General features: G+C 38.0%; 3 protein-coding genes across 3 annotated transcripts; 1 reads left to right on the top strand and 2 right to left on the bottom strand.

Moving 5' to 3' along the window:
* Positions 1–6,893: 6,893 nt before the first annotated feature.
* Positions 6,894–8,790, top strand: LOC124920804 (mitoferrin-like). Its single transcript, XM_047461367.1, has 3 exons — positions 6,894–7,978; positions 8,093–8,329; positions 8,427–8,790. The coding sequence occupies exons 1-2, from the start codon at positions 7,202–7,204 to the stop codon at positions 8,327–8,329; spliced, it is 1,014 nt and encodes a 337-aa protein (XP_047317323.1). The 5' UTR covers positions 6,894–7,201; the 3' UTR covers positions 8,427–8,790.
* A 177-nt stretch (positions 8,791–8,967) lies between these two features.
* Positions 8,968–11,674, bottom strand: LOC124920803 (shewanella-like protein phosphatase 1). Its single transcript, XM_047461366.1, has 9 exons — positions 11,360–11,674; positions 10,766–10,866; positions 10,554–10,667; positions 10,237–10,449; positions 9,996–10,131; positions 9,663–9,844; positions 9,488–9,576; positions 9,337–9,406; positions 8,968–9,263 (listed from the first exon to the last, which is right to left on the bottom strand). The coding sequence occupies exons 1-9, from the start codon at positions 11,541–11,543 to the stop codon at positions 9,162–9,164; spliced, it is 1,191 nt and encodes a 396-aa protein (XP_047317322.1). The 5' UTR covers positions 11,544–11,674; the 3' UTR covers positions 8,968–9,161.
* Positions 11,675–18,388: 6,714 nt separating this feature from the next.
* LOC124921175 (laccase-3) lies at positions 18,389–20,044 on the bottom strand. Its single transcript, XM_047461803.1, has 3 exons — positions 19,660–20,044; positions 18,614–19,576; positions 18,389–18,519 (listed from the first exon to the last, which is right to left on the bottom strand). Exons 1-3 carry the CDS (start codon positions 20,042–20,044, stop codon positions 18,389–18,391), a joined length of 1,479 nt encoding a protein of 492 aa, XP_047317759.1.
* Positions 20,045–22,083: the final 2,039 nt, after the last annotated feature.

The raw sequence follows: 22,083 nt of genomic DNA, 5'->3' as shown, positions 1-22,083 counted from the left end.
TGAAGAGGAAGGGTCAGTTAGTATATTTAGAGTTGAGGAAATCATTCTTGGGGTTAATGGAGAACATGTAAGAGATGTTTCTTACAAAGTACATTACACAGAAAATGATTGCAATGTGAAATGTCAATGTCGATTGTTTGAGTTCAGAGGTGTTTTGTGTAGGCATATCATGGCTGTATTGAAAAAAATGAGGGTGAATGAGGTACCAATGCATTATATAATGGACCGGTGGCGTAAAGATATTAAGCGTGGGTATCAAAATATCACCAACATTTATGATTCAGATATGTCTGTTGAAGAAAAAAAACGTCACAATAGTCTAACTCGATTGATGCAAGAGGTTCAACAAGTTGGAGTAAAATCTGAAGTCAGCTGTTCTTTTTGGATGAACGGAATAAAAGGCTTGATGGAACAGTTTCTGTCACTTAATCATGGAAGCCATACTGAAGCATCTAAAGACCAAAGCACAGAGGCATCTCCATCTCCATCTCCATTTCAATCTCCCGCTACATCCATTTTGATACACTCTCCTAAGAAAGTTAGAAGTCGAGGACGACCACCAACAAAGAGGAAACAATCTTTAATTGAAAAAATTCCCAAGACTTCGAGATCAAAAAAGAAGGGAAATACGGCCACAACATCTACAGTTTTGGATTCAACACAACAACAACAACAATGGAATGATCCACTTTCAACTCAATTATCCTTCACATCACTTTTGTCCTCTCAAGTATATGTCGAAGATCATGCGTGTGGTGATAACATTCAACGAAGATAGTACTTATTTTGATCATGTTATAACTTTGAATATTTCATTTTATTAATTATTGTCCTTTAATTATTTTGATCAAGTTAAAGCAAGTTAAAAACCAAGAGAAAACAAGTTAAAAACCTAATTTCGGGTCCCGAAACCACTTATTTCGGGTCCCGAAAACAACCATTTCGGGTCCCGAAACCACATATTTCGGGTCCCGAAACCACATTTCGGGTCCCGAAACCAACCATTTCGGGTCCCGAAACCACATTTCGGGTCCCGAAACCAACCATTTCGGGTCCTGAAACCACATATTTCGGGTCCCGGAACCACTTATTTCGGGTCCCGAAATCAACCATTTCGGGTCCCGAAACCACATTTCGGGTCCCGAAACCAACCATTTCGGGTCCCGAAACCACATTTCGGGTCCCGAAACCACATTTCGGGTCCCGAAACCACATATTTCGGGTCCCGAAACCACTTATTTTATACTTGGTTTTTAACATACTTTATTTATACTTGGTTTTTAACTTGTTTTAACTTAGTTTATACTTGGTTTTTAACATACTTTATACTTGGTTTTTAACTTGTTTTAACTTAGTTTATACATGATTATAATTGAAGACAAAAAATGTACTAAATTAATTAAGATGATTATAATTACTTGTTATCATACAACTTATATGTTTCAGGACATTCTACTTTTAAAATGTCTACAAACTTCTTTAAGATGTTCGGGATATTTTTGTTTAAGTTTGAACGGATGATCATTGCAGTGTATTTGACTCGCAATGCTTCAAGCATTCCCCTTGCCTGTAGGAAATTAAAATTCAGCGGTTATTAAAGATTTGTAAAACAAATGAAATGTAAAAAATATGTAACTTACATTTTCTATGGTTATACCACAATTGAAATTTGTTGAATCGCCCTTGTACCAATGAATATGTCTCATACAGTATACTCCGCAATCGGTTTTATTTGAACTGTCTTGCCAAGGTAATTTCAAAACATTGAACGGGAATTGAGCAATTTTATCCGCGATCCCTTGGTCGATAGTTCGGAAGTAGTCCACAAAGTTCTGTACCTGTTTTACCAAAGAAGTTAATAAACACTTTCAAAGAAGTCAATACATTATGTGTAAAAAAGACTTCAACGTTGATTGAAATTGCTCTATGTTGATATTGGTAAGCTCGGATACATAGAATACTTCCTTGCTGAAACCAGATAAAGAAGAAAAGAAGTTAAAAATCAAACTTTCGGGTCCCGAAACCACCCTTTTCGGGTCCAGAAACCACTTCGGGTCCCGAAACCACCATTTTCGGGTCCCGAAACCAACCATTTCGGGTCCCGAAACCACCATTTTCGGGTCCCGAAACCAACCATTTCGGGTCCCGAAACCAACCATTTCGGGTCCCGAAACCACCTTTCGGGTCCCGAAACCAACCATTTCGGGTCCCGAAACCACCTTTCGGGTCCCGAAACCAACCTTTCGGGTCCCGAAACCTCACTTTCGGGTTCCGAAACCACCATTTTCGGGTCCCGAAACCACACTTTCGGGACCATTACTTCAGCCAAACAAACATGATTTAAAAAACTATGAAATATTGACTTACAAGGCATTCGAATCAGCTGCATAAATGAATCCCACAACGACTTCATCTCGGTATTCCATATTGACATAATGATAGAACTCTACATTTCTTTGCTTGTTCTGCGTCATATATTGAGATTGAAGGCTTTTTGGAAGTTCCATCATATGTATGGGATATTTCTTCTGTTTTTTGGAAGCAACCAATTCTTTTCCCGCATGAGTTTGAGGGGCAGGCTCGATGATCTTCGTCGGCTTGTTCTGCGTCGTGTATGGAGATTTAAGGCGTGCTGGAATTTTCATATGTCGCACTGGATTTCTCCTTCTTTTTCTTGGAGATCCATCTTTTTCAGGTACTTCATCTTCCTCTTCGAGATCACCCACCTGAGTGTGAGCTACCTCAGTTTGAGCCCCCTCACTGTGAGCTACCTCAGTTTGAGCCCCCTCACTGTGAGCACGCTCAGTTTGAGCCCCCTCAGTATGAGCCCCCTCAGTGTGAGCCCCCTCAGTGTGAGCCCCCTCAGTATGAGCCCCCTCAGTGTGAGCGTTTACCCCATCATCCTCTGTGGGTGTTCGATCTTTGAAGTATCTGTGCATGGCATCCCTAAAAGGTTTATTCCTATCCATTGCTCTATAAATTACGTGGATGGCGTTGTCATACATTGGCGAGGCATCCCAGCCTGAAGTTAAAGATTCCAGTCTTCTCGTGGCCTTTTCAATAAACAGCGTACATTTAGCAATCCACGCCAAATTCTCTGTAAAAGTCAGTTTATCAACGTCCGGACCTGCCGTGTTAAGAGGTGTTATATGCATAGGTGGTAGGCCTTGATTCGTAGGTGTTGATTGCGTTGGTTCTGACCTCATCCTAGGTGGCCTAGTCCTAGGTGGTGACCTAGTCCTAGGTGGTGACCTAGTCCTAGGTGGTGACCTAGTCCTAGGTTCTGCTGCTGCTGCTGCTGCCGCCGCCGCCTTTGGGGTCTCAGACACCCCCTCATTCATATCCTCCTCATCATCATCCCCCACATCATTATCCTCCTCATCGTTCTCCCCCCACATCCCCGGTAGTGGAATTCGTCCCACAACGCTTCCTTGTCCGAATCCTCCATTTTCTAACTCCGTATCCAGTCTAAACTTCAAAGTCGTGTCATTCCAACATGACAGTATTGGAAATCGACGGTCATTAACTCCTCCCACTTGTGGGTTGCTCACCCTATACACGTAGCACAACTGAAAATGTACATATGTTAATTAAAACCAATTATTTTTGCAAACAGAGAAATTAATTAACGGATAACTTACAATAAGGAACGTCTGTGGTCCTTGGAAATGTCGTTTTTCATTCTCCTTCACTTTTGCGCATGATTGAACTAATCCTTGAAGTACAAATTTGCACCAATTGAACTTCTTGATATTTTGAACATCTGAAATAGATTTCAGAATTCTATACCTGCAAGGGGAAAAAACATATTTGAGTCATATTAACATGTCATATAAGTTGTGATGCAAATGAAATAACAAAAATGATAGTACCTTGATAGTTGACCTAGGTGATCACACCAGAGAAAGCAGCTGACAACAAATAATACGAAGTCTATCTTAAAATTGTTGTCAGCAGCTTTGTTCTCAATCATTTTCGTCGGCATAGCAGTCACTAAAGGAGCGCCATTAATAGGGTTACCCCATCGAGTCCTAAATGCCTTCAGCTTGTCATCAGTCTCGTTATTCTGATATTCTACAATGTCCAACTCCCCTCTGGGGAGACCCAATACCATTTCAACATCTTCTTCTTCGATTTTCACTTCCTCGCCATTCTCTAGAGTGAAAGAACACTTATCACAGTCAAACTGCCTCACTAGATAACGGGATATCTCCCCGGGGCATTTTGAAAGTGATAATGAAAGTAGATGGCCAAAGCCTATTGACTTCACAGCCTCCTTTTGATCATTAGACAGAAGTTGGAGAAGATTGAAAAGGCCAAAAGAAGATGTCCTAGTTAAAAAAAGGTTGTGTGGGGCTGCTTTGGGAGCTGCTGCTCTGGGGGATTTCGGAACTAATTTGGGAGCTTTTGGGGATTTGTGAACTGCTTTGGGAGATGCTGCTTCTTGGGCATTCTTTTTACGTTTATTTGCCCTACAAAAACAAAAGATAAACATTTAAAAAACATGAAACAGATAATCTAAGAGAAACAAAGTTAAAGCAAGTTAAAAACCAAGAGAAAACAAGTTAAAAATCTAAATTTCGGGTCCCGAAACCACCCATTTCGGGTCCCGAAACCACCATTTTCGGGTCCCGAAACCCCCATTTTCGGGTCCCGAAACCAGATTTCGGGTCCCGAAACCACACATTTCGGGTCCCGAAACCACACATTTCGGGTCCCGAAACCACCCATTTCGGGTCCCTAAACCACACTTTCGGGACCCATAACAGCCAAACATTACAAAATCCGATTTATGGGTCCCGAAACCACCCATTACGGGTCCCGAAACCACACTTTCGGGACCCATAACAGCCAAACATTACAAAATACGATTTATGGGTCCCGAAACCACCCATTTCGGGTCCCGAAACCACCCATTTCGGGTCCCGAAACCACACTTTCGGGACCCATAACAGCCAAACATTACAAAATACGATTTATGGGTCCCGAAACCACCCATTTCGAGTCCCGAAACCACACTTTCGGGACCCATAACAGACAAACATTACAAAATCAGATTTATGGGTCCCGAAACAACCCATTTCGGGTCCCGAAACTAACCATTTCGGGTCCCGAAACCAACCATTTCGGGTCCCGAAACAACACTTTCGGGACTCATAACAGCCACACATATCAAAATTCAATTTTGGGGTCCCGAAACAACACATTTCGGGTCCCGAAACAACACTTTCGGGTCCCGAAACCACACTTTCGGGACCGTTCATTCAAAACACATATCAAAATCAAATTTCTGGACTATGTAATCATACTTTCGGGTCCCCGAAACAGCACTTTCGGGACCCATAACAGCCAAACATATAAAAAATCACATAAATCATCACATAGAAGCAAATAAACACAAAATAATCAACCATTTCTATCGTTAAAATCATTAGAATCAGCAGAATCATAAAAATCCATAACCCTAACCCTAAACCCTAACCCTAACCGCAAAAACCTAAACGGTCTTCAAATCATCAAAATGTTTTAGAATTCTAAAGGAGATGTTATTTACCTTGTCCTTGGAGATTTTGGAGTCTTGCTTGGAGATGTACCTGGACCACCAGCCTGAAAAAGAGAAAAGATATTCACGAATGCAGACAGTGAAGTGAACGGAAATACCCGAAGGAAAAGACCTACCATTTTCGATCGAAAGAAATAAGATGAATAAAGTTGAAGAAGTCGGGGATGCCGCCGCCGGAGAGAAAAATCGCCAGAGAAGAGAAAAATCGCCGCCGGAAAGAATAAATGAAAAGAAGAAAGAGAGAGGAAAGAAGTAGGGGAAACTGAAACGTTTTTCTTTTTTTTTTTAATTTTTTTTTCTTTTTTTTTTTATTTTTCTCTCTCCTAGCTGGCAAGGCCACGTAGGATTCGTGGCCTTGCTTTCGCTACTCATTCGTTGAAAATATCATTTCTCTTTCTTCTTATGTTTATGTTTATATATATATATATATATATATATATATATATATATATATATATATATTTTATTTAGGATGTTAAAATATTAAACTAATATTTTTTTAATAAGTTAACATTTTTAACTATAATATATATATATAAATTTAAGAAGTTAACTTGAACTAATATTTTGTTTTGAATTTAAAAAGTCAAAATGTCAATGTATTTTGTTTTTTTAATTTATGAAGTTAACATGTTGAATCGATATATTTTTTTAATAGAAATTAAAACTTCAACCATCTTTAAAAATTAAAATTATCCTAATTAATTATTTTAAATTAATATTTTAATAAAATAGATAATATATATTAAATTTATTTTATTATATTCATTTTTTAAAATAGGAATTGAGATTAAATTATAATTTTATAATTTTCCAAACATATAAATTGAATTATAATTTGTCAATTCTTATGGAATTAGAATTATAATAAGAATTTGAATACCAATTCTAATTCCAGTTCCACACTTCAAACATAACCTAATTTTATTTTAATTTTAATTTTACATAATCATGCTATTTAAATTCAAATAAAAAAATATTATTTTATTATGTTATTTACTTCTTTTTTTTTTTCTTGTTCTTCAAAGTGTAACTAATTCTGCAGGTTAATCAAGTTAGACTAACTTGTGTTAAGCCTGATGGGTTGTGTTGGTTAGTTATAGATAGTTTATTATACATATTTTTGTATGGCTTAAATTTAAACTATGTTAATAAATATTTAAATAAATTTGTTTAATTAAAAAAAAACTTATGGTTATTTGTTCTGTATAATTAATTTGAAATAAAATAAAATAAAATATTTATGTATATTTAAGGGATATTTATTTGTGGAAGGCTCGAGAGAATTTTATTTACTACTTAAGAGTCTCCCAAAAATCTTGGAACCCTAATTCTCTTGTTGAATGCTAAGGTGTGGCCGGCACATCAGTTAGAATTTTCATTCCCCCCCTCTTCTTCTCTTTCGCTCTGAGATTTTGACTTCTCTATTGATTATCTTCACTTCATGTTCAGAAAATTGTGGATTTTCAAGAACGAGAGAAAAGATATTAGGAGTCTTGTTTCTTGAATCCGAAAGAGAAAGAGAGAACTCAAGTTATATGAAGATAGCCCATTGAGGGTTTAATTCAAGCGGTCGATTCAAAACCCTAGATATAAGAAACCTGTTTCTTCTCTCTGTTCACCGAATCATCCAACTATATGGCGACCGACGCCACTCGCAAGTTTACAAAATCCGATCTTTTGCCGGTTCCCCAGCCACCCACTTTTCATCCCCAGATCCTCGTCACACCGGCGCACGATGGACTCCACTTCTGGCAATTCATGGTCGCCGGTTCTATTGCCGGATCCATCGAACACATGTCGATGTTCCCAATCGACACTATTAAAACACGTATGCAAGTTCTAAGTTCTTGCCCGATTAAATCCGCTGGAATTCGGCAGGCACTTGGATCCATACTCCAAACCGAAGGCATAGCTGGCCTTTACCGAGGAATTGGCGCGATGGGTCTTGGTGCAGGACCTGCCCACGCAGTGTATTTCTCAGCCTATGAGGTTTTCAAGAAGTATTTTTCAGGTGGAAATCCCAACAACGCGGTCGCCCACGCTGCAGCTGGAGTCTGCGCTACTGTTGCCAGCGACGCAGTTTTCACTCCTATGGATATGGTGAAGCAGAGGCTACAGTTGAGTAATAGTCCATACAAGGGAGTGATGGATTGCGTGAAGAGAGTGCTGAGAGAAGAAGGAATCCGAGCTTTCTATGCATCATATAGGACAACTGTTCTAATGAATGCCCCATTCACTGCAGTGCATTTCACAACTTACGAGGCAGCTAAGAGAGGATTGTCGGAGATCTCACCTGAGAGTGCTAATGATGAGACGTTGATAGTTCATGCTACTGCTGGTGCAGCTGCGGGAGCTTTGGCTGCTGCTGTGACCACACCACTGGATGTTGTGAAAACTCAATTACAGTGTCAGGTAATTCCTCAGCTTTTCCTACTTTTGTTGGTTGCTGTCTTTAATTGTTTGATGCCTGTTGTTTAGAAGAACAGGAAGAAGAACTCTAACTGATTGATTATATGGGTACTGCAGGGTGTTTGTGGATGTGATAGATTTAGAAACGGATCAATAAGTGATGTAATTGGTACAATAGTTAAAAAAGATGGATACAGAGGTTTGTTAAGAGGATGGATGCCAAGAATGCTCTTCCATTCACCTGCTGCAGCCATCTGTTGGTCAACTTACGAAGCTGGAAAATCATTCTTTCAACAACTAAATGTTGTTGCTGATGATGATGATCACGGCAGCAGCAGTAAACTAATACGCTAGGTAGGTAAAACCGGCGTCTGTTGTATGATGAATGATGATGACAATGAAAAAAAGGAAGGAAGACATAAATTTTCAATTCCTCCAACGTTCCTTGCAGATTGAATGATATAAGTTGATGACCCGATTATACAAAGCTTACAAGAACATAAGCCAGCCAATGCCTATGGTTTGTTGAACAAAAAGTGAACGAAAATGCAATTGAGGAGAATAGATTGAAGAAGATAGTGATGATGTCTCTTTTGCTCCTTGTAGTGTAGAAGAGATGTTTCATTTATTTGAGTTTTATACCGGTTTTAGTTTTAGTTCCTTGTTCAATTGAGCATATGTTGGTATGGATGAATTTTCTTTTTCAACTCATAGTTTCTTATTATTTTATATGACATATATATTCATGTTTTAATAGGGATACATTATTATTAGCACAATAACAAAGTGTTATCCTACGAATTTTTCATTTGCTTGCTTTCATAGATTATTATTAAATCTTGTTAGAGTTATGTTTTTCTTCCAAGTTTTGGTTTTCAAGTGTTGCCCATGTTTGCCCAATGTTCTCCTTTTAAACTCAATACACTACTCTTTACAAAAAAATAAAATATAGAGCTTTAGAAAAGCACTTTATCACAATATATACATATGTAGAAAGTAGAATTGAGTAGAGGTGATTATTATTGCTTATTATTGTATAATGAGTCACAAGATAAAAAAAATAATTAGATACTATTCTTCTGTCTTATGTAACTCAAACATTTGAATGCCCAACCCACTTAAACCAAAGCATAAAAATATAAACACATACTATCAGCCTCAGCTGTTGTTTGTTTCTGATGATATCTTACAAGTAATCAACAACTTGGTCCTGAAGATGGCTATTATGCTGAAAGTAGTCCCTTTTACTCTTTATCACCCTGGCCTCCCTTCCTCTAATTTCCAGGACCTGCATTTCCATTCTTTTTAACTAAATATTCATACCAACCAAATATTCTCAGCAGATTAAGAAGATAATTTACCTCCGGTCTTGAGTTTAGAACTCCGCTAGACATTCCCACGTCAATGCGCCATATGCTACAATTGTATTTGCTGCAGCAGTAGTTGTTTAAAGAAGACAGACAAATTAATCAACCAAACAAACACAAGGTGTGTTCCATCATACAAACATACCAGTTTGCTCCAATTGTTTGAGGTGTGTGCCCCACCACCATCGCCGTACCACCTACTGCTTCCAATGTTTCTTCGAGAATATATTCAATCTTCAAGAATATACAAATCACTCTTTTATTATTATCTACAAATGTTTTATCTACCAACCACATGAACTATCACTCTCAAGTCTCACCTTATTAAGCCGTCGTTCATCTCCATCATCATCTGCAGAATATAAACGGTTCCAAACAACACTATCATAACCTCTCGTTGCTATGAAAGGAGGAAGATTTTGTTGTCTTTCATCTTCCTCACTTGCACCACCTCGCATCCACTTTGATACTTCATTGTTCATCCTGTCTATCCCATACGCAACTGCATCATCAATATCAACAACAAAATACCATTTTTTAAATTCACCATTATCTTGTTGGATATGTATCATCCCCATTTGAAAACACTTTCCTTTCTGTTTCTCAAAAGTGTTTTAAAATGGAGCCATTAGTAGTGTGTGTTTATCAATTACCATGGTGAGGAAGAAGGCCTCCATGACAAAATACCCAATCATCTATTTTGAGAACAACACCATGTTTTGCTAGTTCACAAGCCAATGGACCCCCTGGCCTTAGAAGGGCGGACCTTGCAATCACTCCTTGTTGCCTCTGTCCTAATAATAATGCCATCACTTTATCACAACGACTATTCCAAATTTTAAAATCTTCAAGAAACAAAAAGAGTATTTTTATAATATGGCACACAGGATGTACCTTGACTAGATTCCATGCCCCCCAATAATTCTGGCTTGTCTTCTTCTGTTTCTTCAACTCTTTTGAAACCCTAAACCAACTCTTAAAAGCTTCTTCCCAGTCATGATTACATTCATTCAAGTACTCATAAAAGTATAAGCATTCATCAAATGCCCCTGGATCCACATATCTATAATCTCCTTCTACATTAATTGTCTCATGATTTCCATTTACCTACAAAATATCAATCACAACAAGTTACAAACTTTATCATTTTCTCAAAAGACTCATTAGATTTTTGGTACTAAATAAAAGCTTTGACAATCAAGGTATTGAACCTGAAAAACTGCACCACCATTAGCTTTTGCCTGAATATCCAATGATCGTAACAAGGATAAAATTGCTATCTCATCTTCCCCTCGATCAAGTATATCCCCAAGCTGAACCAAGACCTGCAATTCCCAAAAATTGAAATATTCTCATTGATTTGACATTCATAAGAGAGAGCTTATTAATTTGCCACATATTATTATGTTAAACAGTTGAGTACCGTGTCTCCACCAGTCCAAAAGTCTTGGTCGTCGGAGCTAAGGACACCAGCAATCTCGAGTGCACTTCTGGCTTGTGCAAGATCTCCATGAAGATCCCCGACTATATTCAATGGGATCAAAGTTCATTTCTTTTTGAATAGGAAATATGAATACAACTCTTCATCAGATTAGAATTTTCTTTAATTAGTGTAAAACCTCTTTCTGATTCAGTAAAACCACAAGTGTTCAATAGCACTTTTTTTTAATTCTTGTCACTATATCACTGCTAATATACTTAAACAAATTTGAATTCTTTGATCGCAACTTTGTTCAAAGAATTGATCATGCATGTTACAATCTAAAATAGAAGTGGTAACAATTAGAATACCTACCCACCAATATGATCAAACTGACATTTCATCATGTGGAATCTACAGTTAGAGGGTGGAATCTACAGTTAGAGGGTGGATGATGAATGATGATCGGAATAAATAATAAAATTTGGGGAATAATAAAGTTAATAAATTTGATGTTCAGGATGGATATTAGATAACCAAATGCAATGAAGAATGAATGATGAGAATCGAAATCGAAATGTATAGAGAATGACATACTGGCTACTATACGACGGCCAGGAGCTGAGACGAAAGTTGGAGGGTTTCCGCTTACTACTATGGGCTTGACAGAAACGGGGGATTGCAGAATCGGAGCGGCGGTGTGTATCAATGATTTGCCGGATAGAGGCTGGGAAGAAGGAGGAGGAGGGAGAGGCAGTGAATTCAGAGACAGAAAGCCCATTCCTTGCTTATTCGGGGCCTTCGCAGGAATCACAACCACAACAGCCTTCTTCTTCTTCTTCTTCTTCTTCTGAACTCAATCTTTCTCTCTCTCTCTCTTCCCACCTTGTCCTCGTGGACAATTGGGTGGTCACATTTCATTAACATTTGGTTTCTTATCGGATTTCCCGCGAGGCGCACTTTATCTCCAAAATAGGTCAAATTAGTGGATTCAATCTGGGTGGAACTTCTAAACAGCCCATTGAATAATTGTTAAATGCGTGCTAACTCAGCTGAGTCAACTCAACCCATACTAACACCCGATTAACCAGATTTACGCCTTCTTATTCGTATATTCGGTACCCTACCTGCCAAATAATAAAGTATCAATAATAAAGTATCAATCCTTGATTCATCCAGTACTCTATCATTCATCATTCAAGGACACCATATTACCCTATTAAAGTGAAATTATAAATTTTATTGAATAAGTTACTAACTAAAAATTGAATAATAACCCCCTCTAATAAATAATTTTAAAATTGGTAATATCAAAATAAATAAATAAAACAAATAAAAATATTACTTACATTGTATAAGTATATGTTAAATATCATACTAAAGAAAATGTGAAAGATGAGTAAGAGTAATAAAATAAACTAGCATTTAGCCCGTGCATTTGCACGAGTAATAATATAAAAAACCGTGAAAAAAATTACGGATAACATTTTTAATTTTATTTTTAACCGTTTTAAGTTTATGGGTGGGTCAACCCACAATCCGACCCAAATATCCATTTACTCAACATCATTATATATTAGTTAGTTAAAAAGTTGAACTTATATTAATATTAAAACGTCCCGTTTTTATCAAATTTGGTGTTGAATTTAAAATATAAAGTCTTTGTAGCCTAGTTGGTTAAAGAGTTGTACTTGTTTTTGTTAGGTTGTAAGTTTGAAATATACCTCTAACATTTTTAATTTTATTTTTAACCGTTTTAAATTTATAAACGGGTCAACCCACATTCCGACTCAAGTATCCAAATTAACCACAGCTCTCGACCCGGCAATCCGGACATTTTAAAAATTAAGCATCATTATATATATATATATATAGATATGTAATTATTATGACTAATGTAATGATTGAAACATGAAATGTCACATTAATATTTAGTATGGTTTTTTTTTAATATTAGTATAGTTCATATTGGAGTTCGACCCGATCGAATACCTTCTCAAATGTTCATTCCCGACGAATATCTATTGTCATCTCTACGTATAATCATTGACTCCCAATTTTAAGTTTTATTTCAGTTTTTATTTAAGACCTGTAACTTATAACTGGATTAGTACATTAAGTAATGAGAAGAAAAATATAATAACAAAATATTTATTTAAAAAAATAAAAAATAAAATAAAATCTTTATTCTCAATATTGACATATTGTTATCCTATATTTTAATATTAATGATTTTTTTTTATAAATTGATATTTTTAAATTTGAAAAACATTAAAGCCCACATAAATTAAGAGATTTGACAAGCAAACAATAATCCTACATTCTTAAATCAAAACATGAATTAGAATCGTATTATTATGATCGTTGCACAAATTTGTGAGCATATTGTCACGGGCAGAAACTCGGTCACCGAATATTCTCTCATCCCGCGCGGCACTTGGCTAGATTGCCACAATCCTAACTAGTCAGCCTCTTAAAAGATGCAAGAAGATGGAACAATTTGAGAGAGAAAGAGCTTGGAGAATATCTTGTTTATTGCTTACAAGAGTGAGGTATTACAAGTGTTGAGTTGAGTTGATTTGAGTTGTTGAGTTGATTGTCTTGGTTTATGGCCAAGACTTGTTTATATACAAGTGTATGGATCATTCTAGATCCTCCTAGACCTAGTGTTTTCTAGACACTTCTATTACCTAACCTAGACCCAAGAATTCCTAGATATTTCTAGAGAATTCTACTAACACCTATACATGAGAACTCCTAGAGAATTCTAGAGAGTTCTCCACCTTACATACAAAAGGAACTTCCTAGAGAATTCTAGAAAGTTTCATGACCCTACTTACAAAAGAGTACTCCTAGATAAATCTAGAGAGTTCCATGACCTCACTCATAAAATGGGAACTCCTAGATAAATCTAGAGAGTTCCATGACCAACAAAAATCCAGGAATTCCTAGAGGATTCTAGAGAGTTCCAGAAATGACCCAAGACATGAATATTCTGGAAAATGCACCTTGTAAGCTTGACATGTGCACCCCATACCAATGGGCCGTGACATTCTCCCCCACCTAAGTCATGGCCGACCTCGGCACGACCTTAAAACGATGCATGGTGATCTTCTTCCTGGCGCCCCTAAGTGCTCTTCCTCCCCCTTGCACGTCACGACATCGGGTGCACCTATGGCCGCCAGCTCCAACCGATATGAGACATTTCCCACACGTCTCTCGATTGAAAATGGTCCCTCAAATCTGCGCACAAGCCCCTTGAGCACAGACCGTAGAGACTTCAACTGTTGCGGGGGCAACTTCCCCCTTTCACCGTCCCCTTTCCTGACTGCACGCCCTGCTTCCTTTCCCATGCACTTGACGCGAGTGAAGGCGGACTGACTTTGGCCCACGTCTCCTGTGGCCAAACCTTGTGGATCTGATGGTTTCGTGCCTTTAGTCTTGAGCCGCTCGAAGACCTTGCACCTCCTTTGGACTTCCTTTGGTACTTGTCCTTTCCCTTTGGAACCGTCCCCATCATCCACCCTAGCAAAAGTGGTAAAAGCCCCTTTACCACATTTGCGACCTCGGCTGAATCGCATTACCGAGAACATGCCTATTCCCTCTGATTCTCTCTTTGTTGGAATCACGCTAGACTTCCCGTGATCCAAAATGATTAAGGAATCGGAATAAGGCATTATGCAAGCGCGTACCTGATCGCACCATTGTAATCCCAACATTACGTCGTAGTCTTCCATTGGGACCAAGGTAAACGAGACTGTCCCATACCAGTCTCCGATCCTGGTGTGCACTTTCTTAGACTCCCCGAGCACTGGCTTGGCTACATCGAAGGACTTCACCGTCCCTCTTGTTGGGCTGATCCGCAGACCCAACGCCTTGGCTACTCCTTCTCGCATGAAGTTGTGTGTAGCCCCTGTATCCACTAGTGCCTTAATGCATCTTCCCCCGATCCAAGCTTCCACAAACAAAGAGCCACTCTTTGTTTCCCTGACCGGCTTCGCAACACTAGTCTTCGTAGCGTTAAGCAGCCTCAAGGAACCCACCCGAGTCCCTTTCTCTTGCTCGGAAGACTCGTGTCCTTTCACTACTGCAACCTTTTCCCCCTTGAATGGGCACATAAACTTTATGTGATTATGGGCACCACAAATCTGACACACTCTTGGCTTACCCGAGTCGTCGGTCTTCCCCACAGAGTTGTTATGTGCATGCCCCTTCCTAGGTGGGCGGTCTCCCCCACCTTTCTCCTAGTCACGTGGGCAGTCTCCCCCACGATTTTCCTCCTCGTCCCTGAGGATCTTTGGCCTATCCACAGACACTTTGAGCTTTAACAGTCTTTCTGCTACCGCGATTGCCTCGGAGACGTCCCGCACCTTGGCCCTTTGCAGCTCCAACTACGCCCAAGTCTTAAGGCCATTCACAAACGCGAACAGAGCCTCCTGTTCCGTTAGACTAGGTAACTCGAGCATCAACTCCTGAAACTCTTTCACATACTCTTTGATGCTTCTGTTGTGCACAAGTTGATTCAACCTTTTCCTAGCCTCAAACTCGGCGTTCTCTGGGAAGAATTGGCGCTTGAACTCGGTCTTGAATTCCTCCCACGTCTCCATTCGCAGCATACCTCGTTCAATATCTACTTCTCGCCTCCTCCACCACAGCAGTGCCATCTCTTGTAGGAAGAAAGGTGCCGTCTCCAACTTGCCACGATCATCTAGTATGCTTGATGCCCGAAAATACCTCTCCATGTTCCAAAGGAAGTCCTCCACTTCCCTTGCACTCCTCGAGCCTTTGAATGGAGTTGGCTTAGGAACATCCATCCGTTGAGGTGCCGCACCTCTATGTTCCCCTCCATTCCTCCCAATCCGCCTTTCCATCGATTCTAGCCTCCCCAAGATCTCCCTCCGGAGGGCCTCGACCATCGCATGGATTTTTCCTCGGATTGTCTCGAGCACTTCATGGCGGATGTCATTAACCTCCCCTCGAACCGATCCCAGCACTTCGTCGCGAATGCTCTGGTTCATATTGTTAATGATCCCCATCACCTCGTTCTCCAACTTTTCACCAGCCTCATCCAACGCCGTCACCCTCTCGGCCACCGCGCTAAACACTTCGAGAGCCTCCTGGTGCTCGGACATGCCTTCCTCAAGCCGGGTCACCCGCGCTTCCATGTCGACACTCCTCTCGACGGACTTGTCCCTCTTGGACCTCTTGTTCTTCTGTTCGCCGGTCGAAACCTTCGTGACTTTGGAACTTGAATCCATCTCTTCTTTCAAATGCGGAAGCACAAACGTGGATGCGATAACACTTTCGCTCTGATACCACTTGTCACGGGTAGAAACTCGGTCACCGAATATTCTCTCGTCCCGCGCGGCACTAGGCTAGATTGCCACAATCCTAACTAGTCAGCCTCTTAAAAGATGCAAGAAGATGGAACAATTTGAGAGAGAAAGAGCTTGGAGAATATCTTGTTTATTGCTTACAAGAGTGAGGTATTACAAGTGTTGAGTTGAGTTGATTTGAGTTGTTGAGTTGATTGTCTTGGTTTATGGCCAAGACTTGTTTATATACAAGTGTATGGATCATTCTAGATCCTCCTAGACCTAGTGTTTTCTAGACACTTCTATTACCTAACCTAGACCCAAGAATTCCTAGATATTTCTAGAGAATTCTACTAACACCTATACATGAGAACTCCTAGAGAATTCTAGAGAGTTCTCCACCTTACATACAAAAGGAACTTCCTAGAGAATTCTAGAAAGTTCCATGACCCTACTTACAAAAAAGTAATCCTAGATAAATCTAGAGAGTTCCATGACCTCACTCATAAAATGGGAACTCCTAGATAAATCTAGAGAGTTCCATGACCAACAAAAATCCAGGAACTCCTAGAGGATTCTAGAGAGTTCCAGAAATGACCCAAGACATGAATATTCTGGAAAATGCACCTTGTAGGCTTGACATGTGCACCCCATACCAATGGGCCGTGACAATATGTTCAAGTTAACCTAAATGAAAAATTGTAAAATAAATAAATGAGGTGGAAGAGAGACAAAAATAAATTCCCCTAAACTCGGTGAATCGATCGTCAAACCGAGTTGAGTCAATAAAAAAATCGAAAATATAATCAATCCAGTTAAATTAGGTTAACCCGTCGATTGGATCGGAAATTTAAAAAAAATCACTTTTTTTTTTCTCACTTATCACTATCTCAGTTCACTCTCTCCATTTTTTGGTTTCCATTGGGTTTACCTATTTCTAATTTCATATGGATAGATTACCGATTTCTAGTTTTAGACATTGAGAATGACAAACTCTTTCATTCACTTTAAGTTCCACCTCTTACCTGAACCAATTGATTTCACTTTACTAGACTAAAAAAACAATTTAAGGTGACATTGTAAGTCATAACTTAAACCTAGTTTCTTCATCAAATAAAAACATAGTTATCCAAAAATTAAAGGTTATAAACTTGGATGAACTAGATAACGGAGAAGAAGATGTAGGGAACAATATTAATGTCCTTATTGAAGGCAATAAAGTGACTGATGATGTTAATGAGACTGATTTTGGTGAATGATGCGAGCGTTTTACGAATAATTAATAGTTGATATTTATTTTAATTGTATTAATTCATGATTTAAGAGTTTATGTTTATTTTAATTGTGTTGTCCTTAATAGAGATAATGAACAAATTATAATTGCGAAATAATATTTTTAATGGTTGAATCAGTTGACCCACCGATTGAACCAGTAACCTAGTGACTCAGTCTTTTCACCGGGTTGATAATCGGGCCGGGTTTCATTACCACGGTTTAACGTTCTCTATTTGTTTTTTTTAATATTTGTTAAATCATTCTTTTCAAATAGAACATACAGGGCACAGAGAAAGAAACAACATATCCCTCCTCAATTATTGCATGTGGATGACCACCGTCCAAAAAATAAAAATATGCTTAGTATTTTATCTACCTAGTGGAAAAATTGAAAATGGTTAGTGAAGAGACCAAATTTATTGAGAGTGTTAGATGTTACAATTACTGAAATGAAACTATGCATCAATAATTATATCATATTTTCTTGACTTTCATTTAATTATTAGAAAACTAGAAAGATTAAAGTTAAACACCTATTGAAAAGGCGAAACCGATAAGTATATATATACCTCCTTGAATATCTAGAAATCAGTAAAAGTTTCACAATAATTTAGAGTAAGAGATACTAAACTCTATATCATATTGAATTGTAAATTCAAATAAATTGATTAACTGACAACTTAAAATGAAACTTCAACAAAAAAAAATTGAATGAGGGAAAATAAAAAAAATTTAAGAAACCATATTTATGCAATTTAAATATTAGAGAGTCTATAGACTTCTTTTTTCAGTCACCTACACAATTGGTTCTTATTGTTTATCTTAAAACAAATTGATAAATTTTTGTTGATCTCCATGGTCTTATTATTATTATTGTATTTTTTTTTTTCACTTTCAACATATTATTTTCAATCAAAAAAATAATAAGAAAAAAAACATCTTATTACTCATTTGATCTATTATTTGATATTTGAGAGTTAAATAACATAACTTAACTAATATCAATAACATCGGATCATGTGCTTCAATAGGTAGGTTAGCACGGCGGTAGATCCAGTGGAGGAGGTGGTACAGATTGAGATTCATCATCTCCATTTTCAACCAAGAAAGCCATGGCCAACCCCCATGTTAGATGAGCATCAATGTGACAATGCATCAACCAAACTCCTATATATTATTATGTTTTATAATATCAGCAACCAATTAGAGAAACATAAGACACACAATTTGAAACACAATAATATTCTTTTTACGTGTATACCTGGATTATCCGCTACAAATCGAATGACAGCCCACCCACCAACAGGAACATTTATTGTGTTCCTCAATTGCGGATCCACAAGATTAAACTTTTTCTTATCCCGATCACTATCAAAATTTCCAAAACCCTGCCCAATCACGTAGAAACTATACCCATGAAGATGCATCGGATGGTTTTCTGTAACAAAGATCGCCGTATCTTGCAACACCACTTGTACCCTCGAATTGTACTTTACCTTGTACATCCTCGTCCCAAACTCCGGCTCCCAAAGCCCCCGATTCACATTTCCTGTATAATCAAATCTCAATGGCGGAACCGGTGGGAAGTCCGTCGTGTAAACACCCTTTACGCCTCCTCCTCGATAAACCGCCTCCAGTAACGACATCTCTCTCGGGAACACAAACGACACGTTATTCATGCTAGCCGCGAACCGTGTGTTGTTCGGTCCTTGACACATCGGCCCTGGTTCGCATCCAACGAGTCCAAACCCAATTGTGAAAAACAAATCCTCGTCAATCTCAATCGGGACATTCACGTCGTTCAAACTCCTCAACCGCGTTCCGAATTCAGTTGCTGCCACCGTATCGTTGAATGCTGGCAGCTGCGGTAACAAAACAGGGCTTCTTTTTCTTCCCCTGAATCTAGAACCGCAGGGTGCGGAGATGTATTCCAGGACGGCGGTTGCGGTTGTGTTGTCGAATGGTACGTTTTGTGCGCTGGCGTAGGGTCGGGCCGCCATGTAATAACGGCCAGGAAGCTGATCTGCGGTTAGAAGAACATCTGTTGTCTGAGCAGGGCCGAGCATGATGATTGAAGTGGAGAAAGGTTTTGTATAGGAATCGTCAGTTGCTACAACGGTTAGCATATGATTGGCTACACTGAAGAAAAGGTGTTGGTTAAGTGCAGAATTTATTATTCTAAGAAGAACAGTATCACCTTCTTCCACAATAAATCTCACTGTATCTGTTACATACATTATAAAAACACATCATTATTAGATTATATTATATAAAGATAATCAAATGTAAATGATTAAGTTGAATAACCTCTACTAGAGCATCTGTAAAGGTCACCAGGTTGACCATTAATGGTGTAAGCATCAGAGACATTTGGACCCCCACCGCTAAAAGTTGCTTCTCTAAGAACATCAATTGGATTTGATCTCTCCCACCATTCTCCAAGAAGAAGAATGATGTCAAGTTTGGGTATGGGAAATGGGTATGAAGAAGACACTTTTGGATAGATTATCAATCCTCCATAAACTGTTGCTCGAAGCCATTTGCTATGAGCATGCCACCACAAGGTTCCTTCATGGCCTTCAGTCGAGAATTGGTATGTGTATGTTGATCCCGGTTGGATTGGACATTGGGTCACGAATTCGGGTCCATCTGCCCAGGGTGTGCCTAGTTGACGAATGCCATGCCTAGCCATTTCTTTCAATTATTCATTTGGAAAGAAGAAAAACATAAACAAAAACAGAACAAACTTGTGTACCAATGAAGGGTGATATTGTAAGTGGCAGCATTTAGGACTTTGACCATAAGTGTATCTCCATCTCTTACTTGTATTGTCGGGCCTGGAAGTTGGCCGTTGACAGTGATCACATTATGTGTTCTGCATAGCCTCTTGATTTGTGTTTCTTGAACCTAGCTATTAAATGTGTTATTATATAGAGAGACTACTAATTATAATTATAACATGTACAAAGTATTGATTTGTAGACATACTATGAATTCATGGAAGACTATTTCTGCTTTTGCAAGAAAGGCTAAGATTATAGTGAGCAAAAAGAAGAAGAGGAGAAGGAAAAGATGTTTGTTGGTCTTCATTTCTGCTTGTTTAGTAACTACATGAATGGTGGTGGAGCAAATTGTATATATATTCTACTGGTTAACTTTAATTACAAGTTTAGATAGAAGAATTTGCTCATTTGGTTTATTTTGTCTTGTTGAATGAATGGAATGAGGTTATCATAAAATTGTGGTCAATCTAGAAATTTAGGTGGATTTTGGTGCACCTGATGTTGGCTGCAAATTAAAGCTTGGTTTTTAGTCAATTGGTGGATTGTGTAAATTAAGGGAAATATACAAATGATAGACAAAGTTGTGATGATGCTCACCTCCCCCATTTGACTTCCATATATTTTTTTCAATAAAGTAAAAAGTGGTTAATTTGTCCAAATGTTTTATTGGTTTCAAATGAAAAGATTTTATGAAATTACTTTCAATGGTTCAATTTCAGTACAATAATGATTAATTGAAATATCTAAATATCTTTATTTTATTAAATTTTAAATTTTGAATATGAATAAATATTTTAATAATTTCTCTTTAACCAATCTCAAATAACCCACTCATTTATAAACTACATTTTTTAAAGAAAAAATCCATATCAAGAACTCTTAAAAGGCAGCTAGTTTGATCCTGAATTTTCTTAAAGTTAATTAATTTTGTAGTATAAATTATTATTATTCTAACTATCAAATTATTTACTTTTTTTAATTAAAACATCAAAATATTATAACTTATACTTATTAAATTAAATTATATATATATATAATTATTTTAATAATTAAACCTCACGATCACCTAGATGTTCAGGGATATACCGACTCAGATTAGGATGGCTCCTTGGATGATAGACGTTCCACTTCAGGCTATTGTGCATTTGTTGGAGGTAACTTGGTAACTTGACACAGCAAGAAACAAACGATGGTAGCAAGATCTAGTGTCGAGGTGGAGTATAGAGCTATGGATCTTGGCATTAGTGAGCTTTTGTGGACTCGGTCTATTCTTGTAGAACTACGTTTTACACCAACTGGTCCTATGAAGCTATTTTGTGATAACAAGGTTGCTATCAATATTGCTCATGATCCGGTTCAATATGATCGAACCAAACATATTAAGATTGACCGACACTTCATCAAGGAGAAGATTTCTAGATGTCTCATCTGTACCCCTTATGTAAAGACTTGCGATCAACTAGTCTATGTCTTAACTAAGGGTCTTAGTAGTAAAAATTTTGTTCCCATTATAAGCAAGTTAGGCATGATAAATATCTTCGCTCCAACTTGAGGGGGAGTGTTAAGAATAATGGGTCAATATTGTATAATATTAATATTTTAGGGTACTTAGTATGTGTTAAGTATATATTAAGACTCATATACATTAAGACCCACATTAGAGTTTATGGTTTTTTATCTATATATAGTTGTCTCCAACTATTGGAGAAACATAATTTATGAAATCCTTTTATTCGTAACTGTTATATATGTCAACCAAATAACGTTTAGTAAGGGCCTCAAATTTTTGATGCGGTGTTAATTGACAATGAGTGCATTGATTCTGCTAACTTCAATGATGTTCAATACACTTTCGTCAAACTTGATATTGAAAAAGTTTATAATCATGTTAACTGAGATTTTCTCTTCGATGTCATGTCTAGGATGAGAATGGGTGATAAGTGGACCC

This window comes from Impatiens glandulifera, chromosome 1 (assembly GCF_907164915.1).
Source record: "Impatiens glandulifera chromosome 1, dImpGla2.1, whole genome shotgun sequence".
NCBI classification, from domain to species: domain Eukaryota; kingdom Viridiplantae; phylum Streptophyta; class Magnoliopsida; order Ericales; family Balsaminaceae; genus Impatiens; species Impatiens glandulifera.
The sequence above is the reverse complement of the archived record's forward strand: the minus strand, read 5'-3'. Positions and strand labels throughout refer to the sequence as shown.

Excerpts from the sequence above, each read along its gene's own strand:
- LOC124921175 (XM_047461803.1), bottom strand. The coding sequence starts at position 20,044 with ATGGCTAGGCATGGCATTCGTCAACTAGGCACACCCTGGGCAGATGGA. Across the intron at positions 19,577-19,659 it reads TTACAGATGCTCTAGTAGAG|ATACAGTGAGATTTATTGTG; the intron begins GTTATTCAACTT and ends TGTATGTAACAG. Across the intron at positions 18,520-18,613 it reads ATTTGTAGCGGATAATCCAG|GAGTTTGGTTGATGCATTGT; the intron begins GTATACACGTAA and ends AATAATATATAG.
- LOC124920803 (XM_047461366.1), bottom strand. The coding sequence starts at position 11,543 with ATGGGCTTTCTGTCTCTGAATTCACTGCCTCTCCCTCCTCCTCCTTCT. Across the intron at positions 10,867-11,359 it reads TGGCCGTCGTATAGTAGCCA|TCGGGGATCTTCATGGAGAT; the intron begins GTATGTCATTCT and ends CATTGAATATAG. Across the intron at positions 9,577-9,662 it reads ATGAACGACGGCTTAATAAG|ATTGAATATATTCTCGAAGA; the intron begins GTGAGACTTGAG and ends ATATTCTTGAAG.
- LOC124920804 (XM_047461367.1), top strand. The coding sequence starts at position 7,202 with ATGGCGACCGACGCCACTCGCAAGTTTACAAAATCCGATCTTTTGCCG. Across the intron at positions 7,979-8,092 it reads AAACTCAATTACAGTGTCAG|GGTGTTTGTGGATGTGATAG; the intron begins GTAATTCCTCAG and ends TGGGTACTGCAG.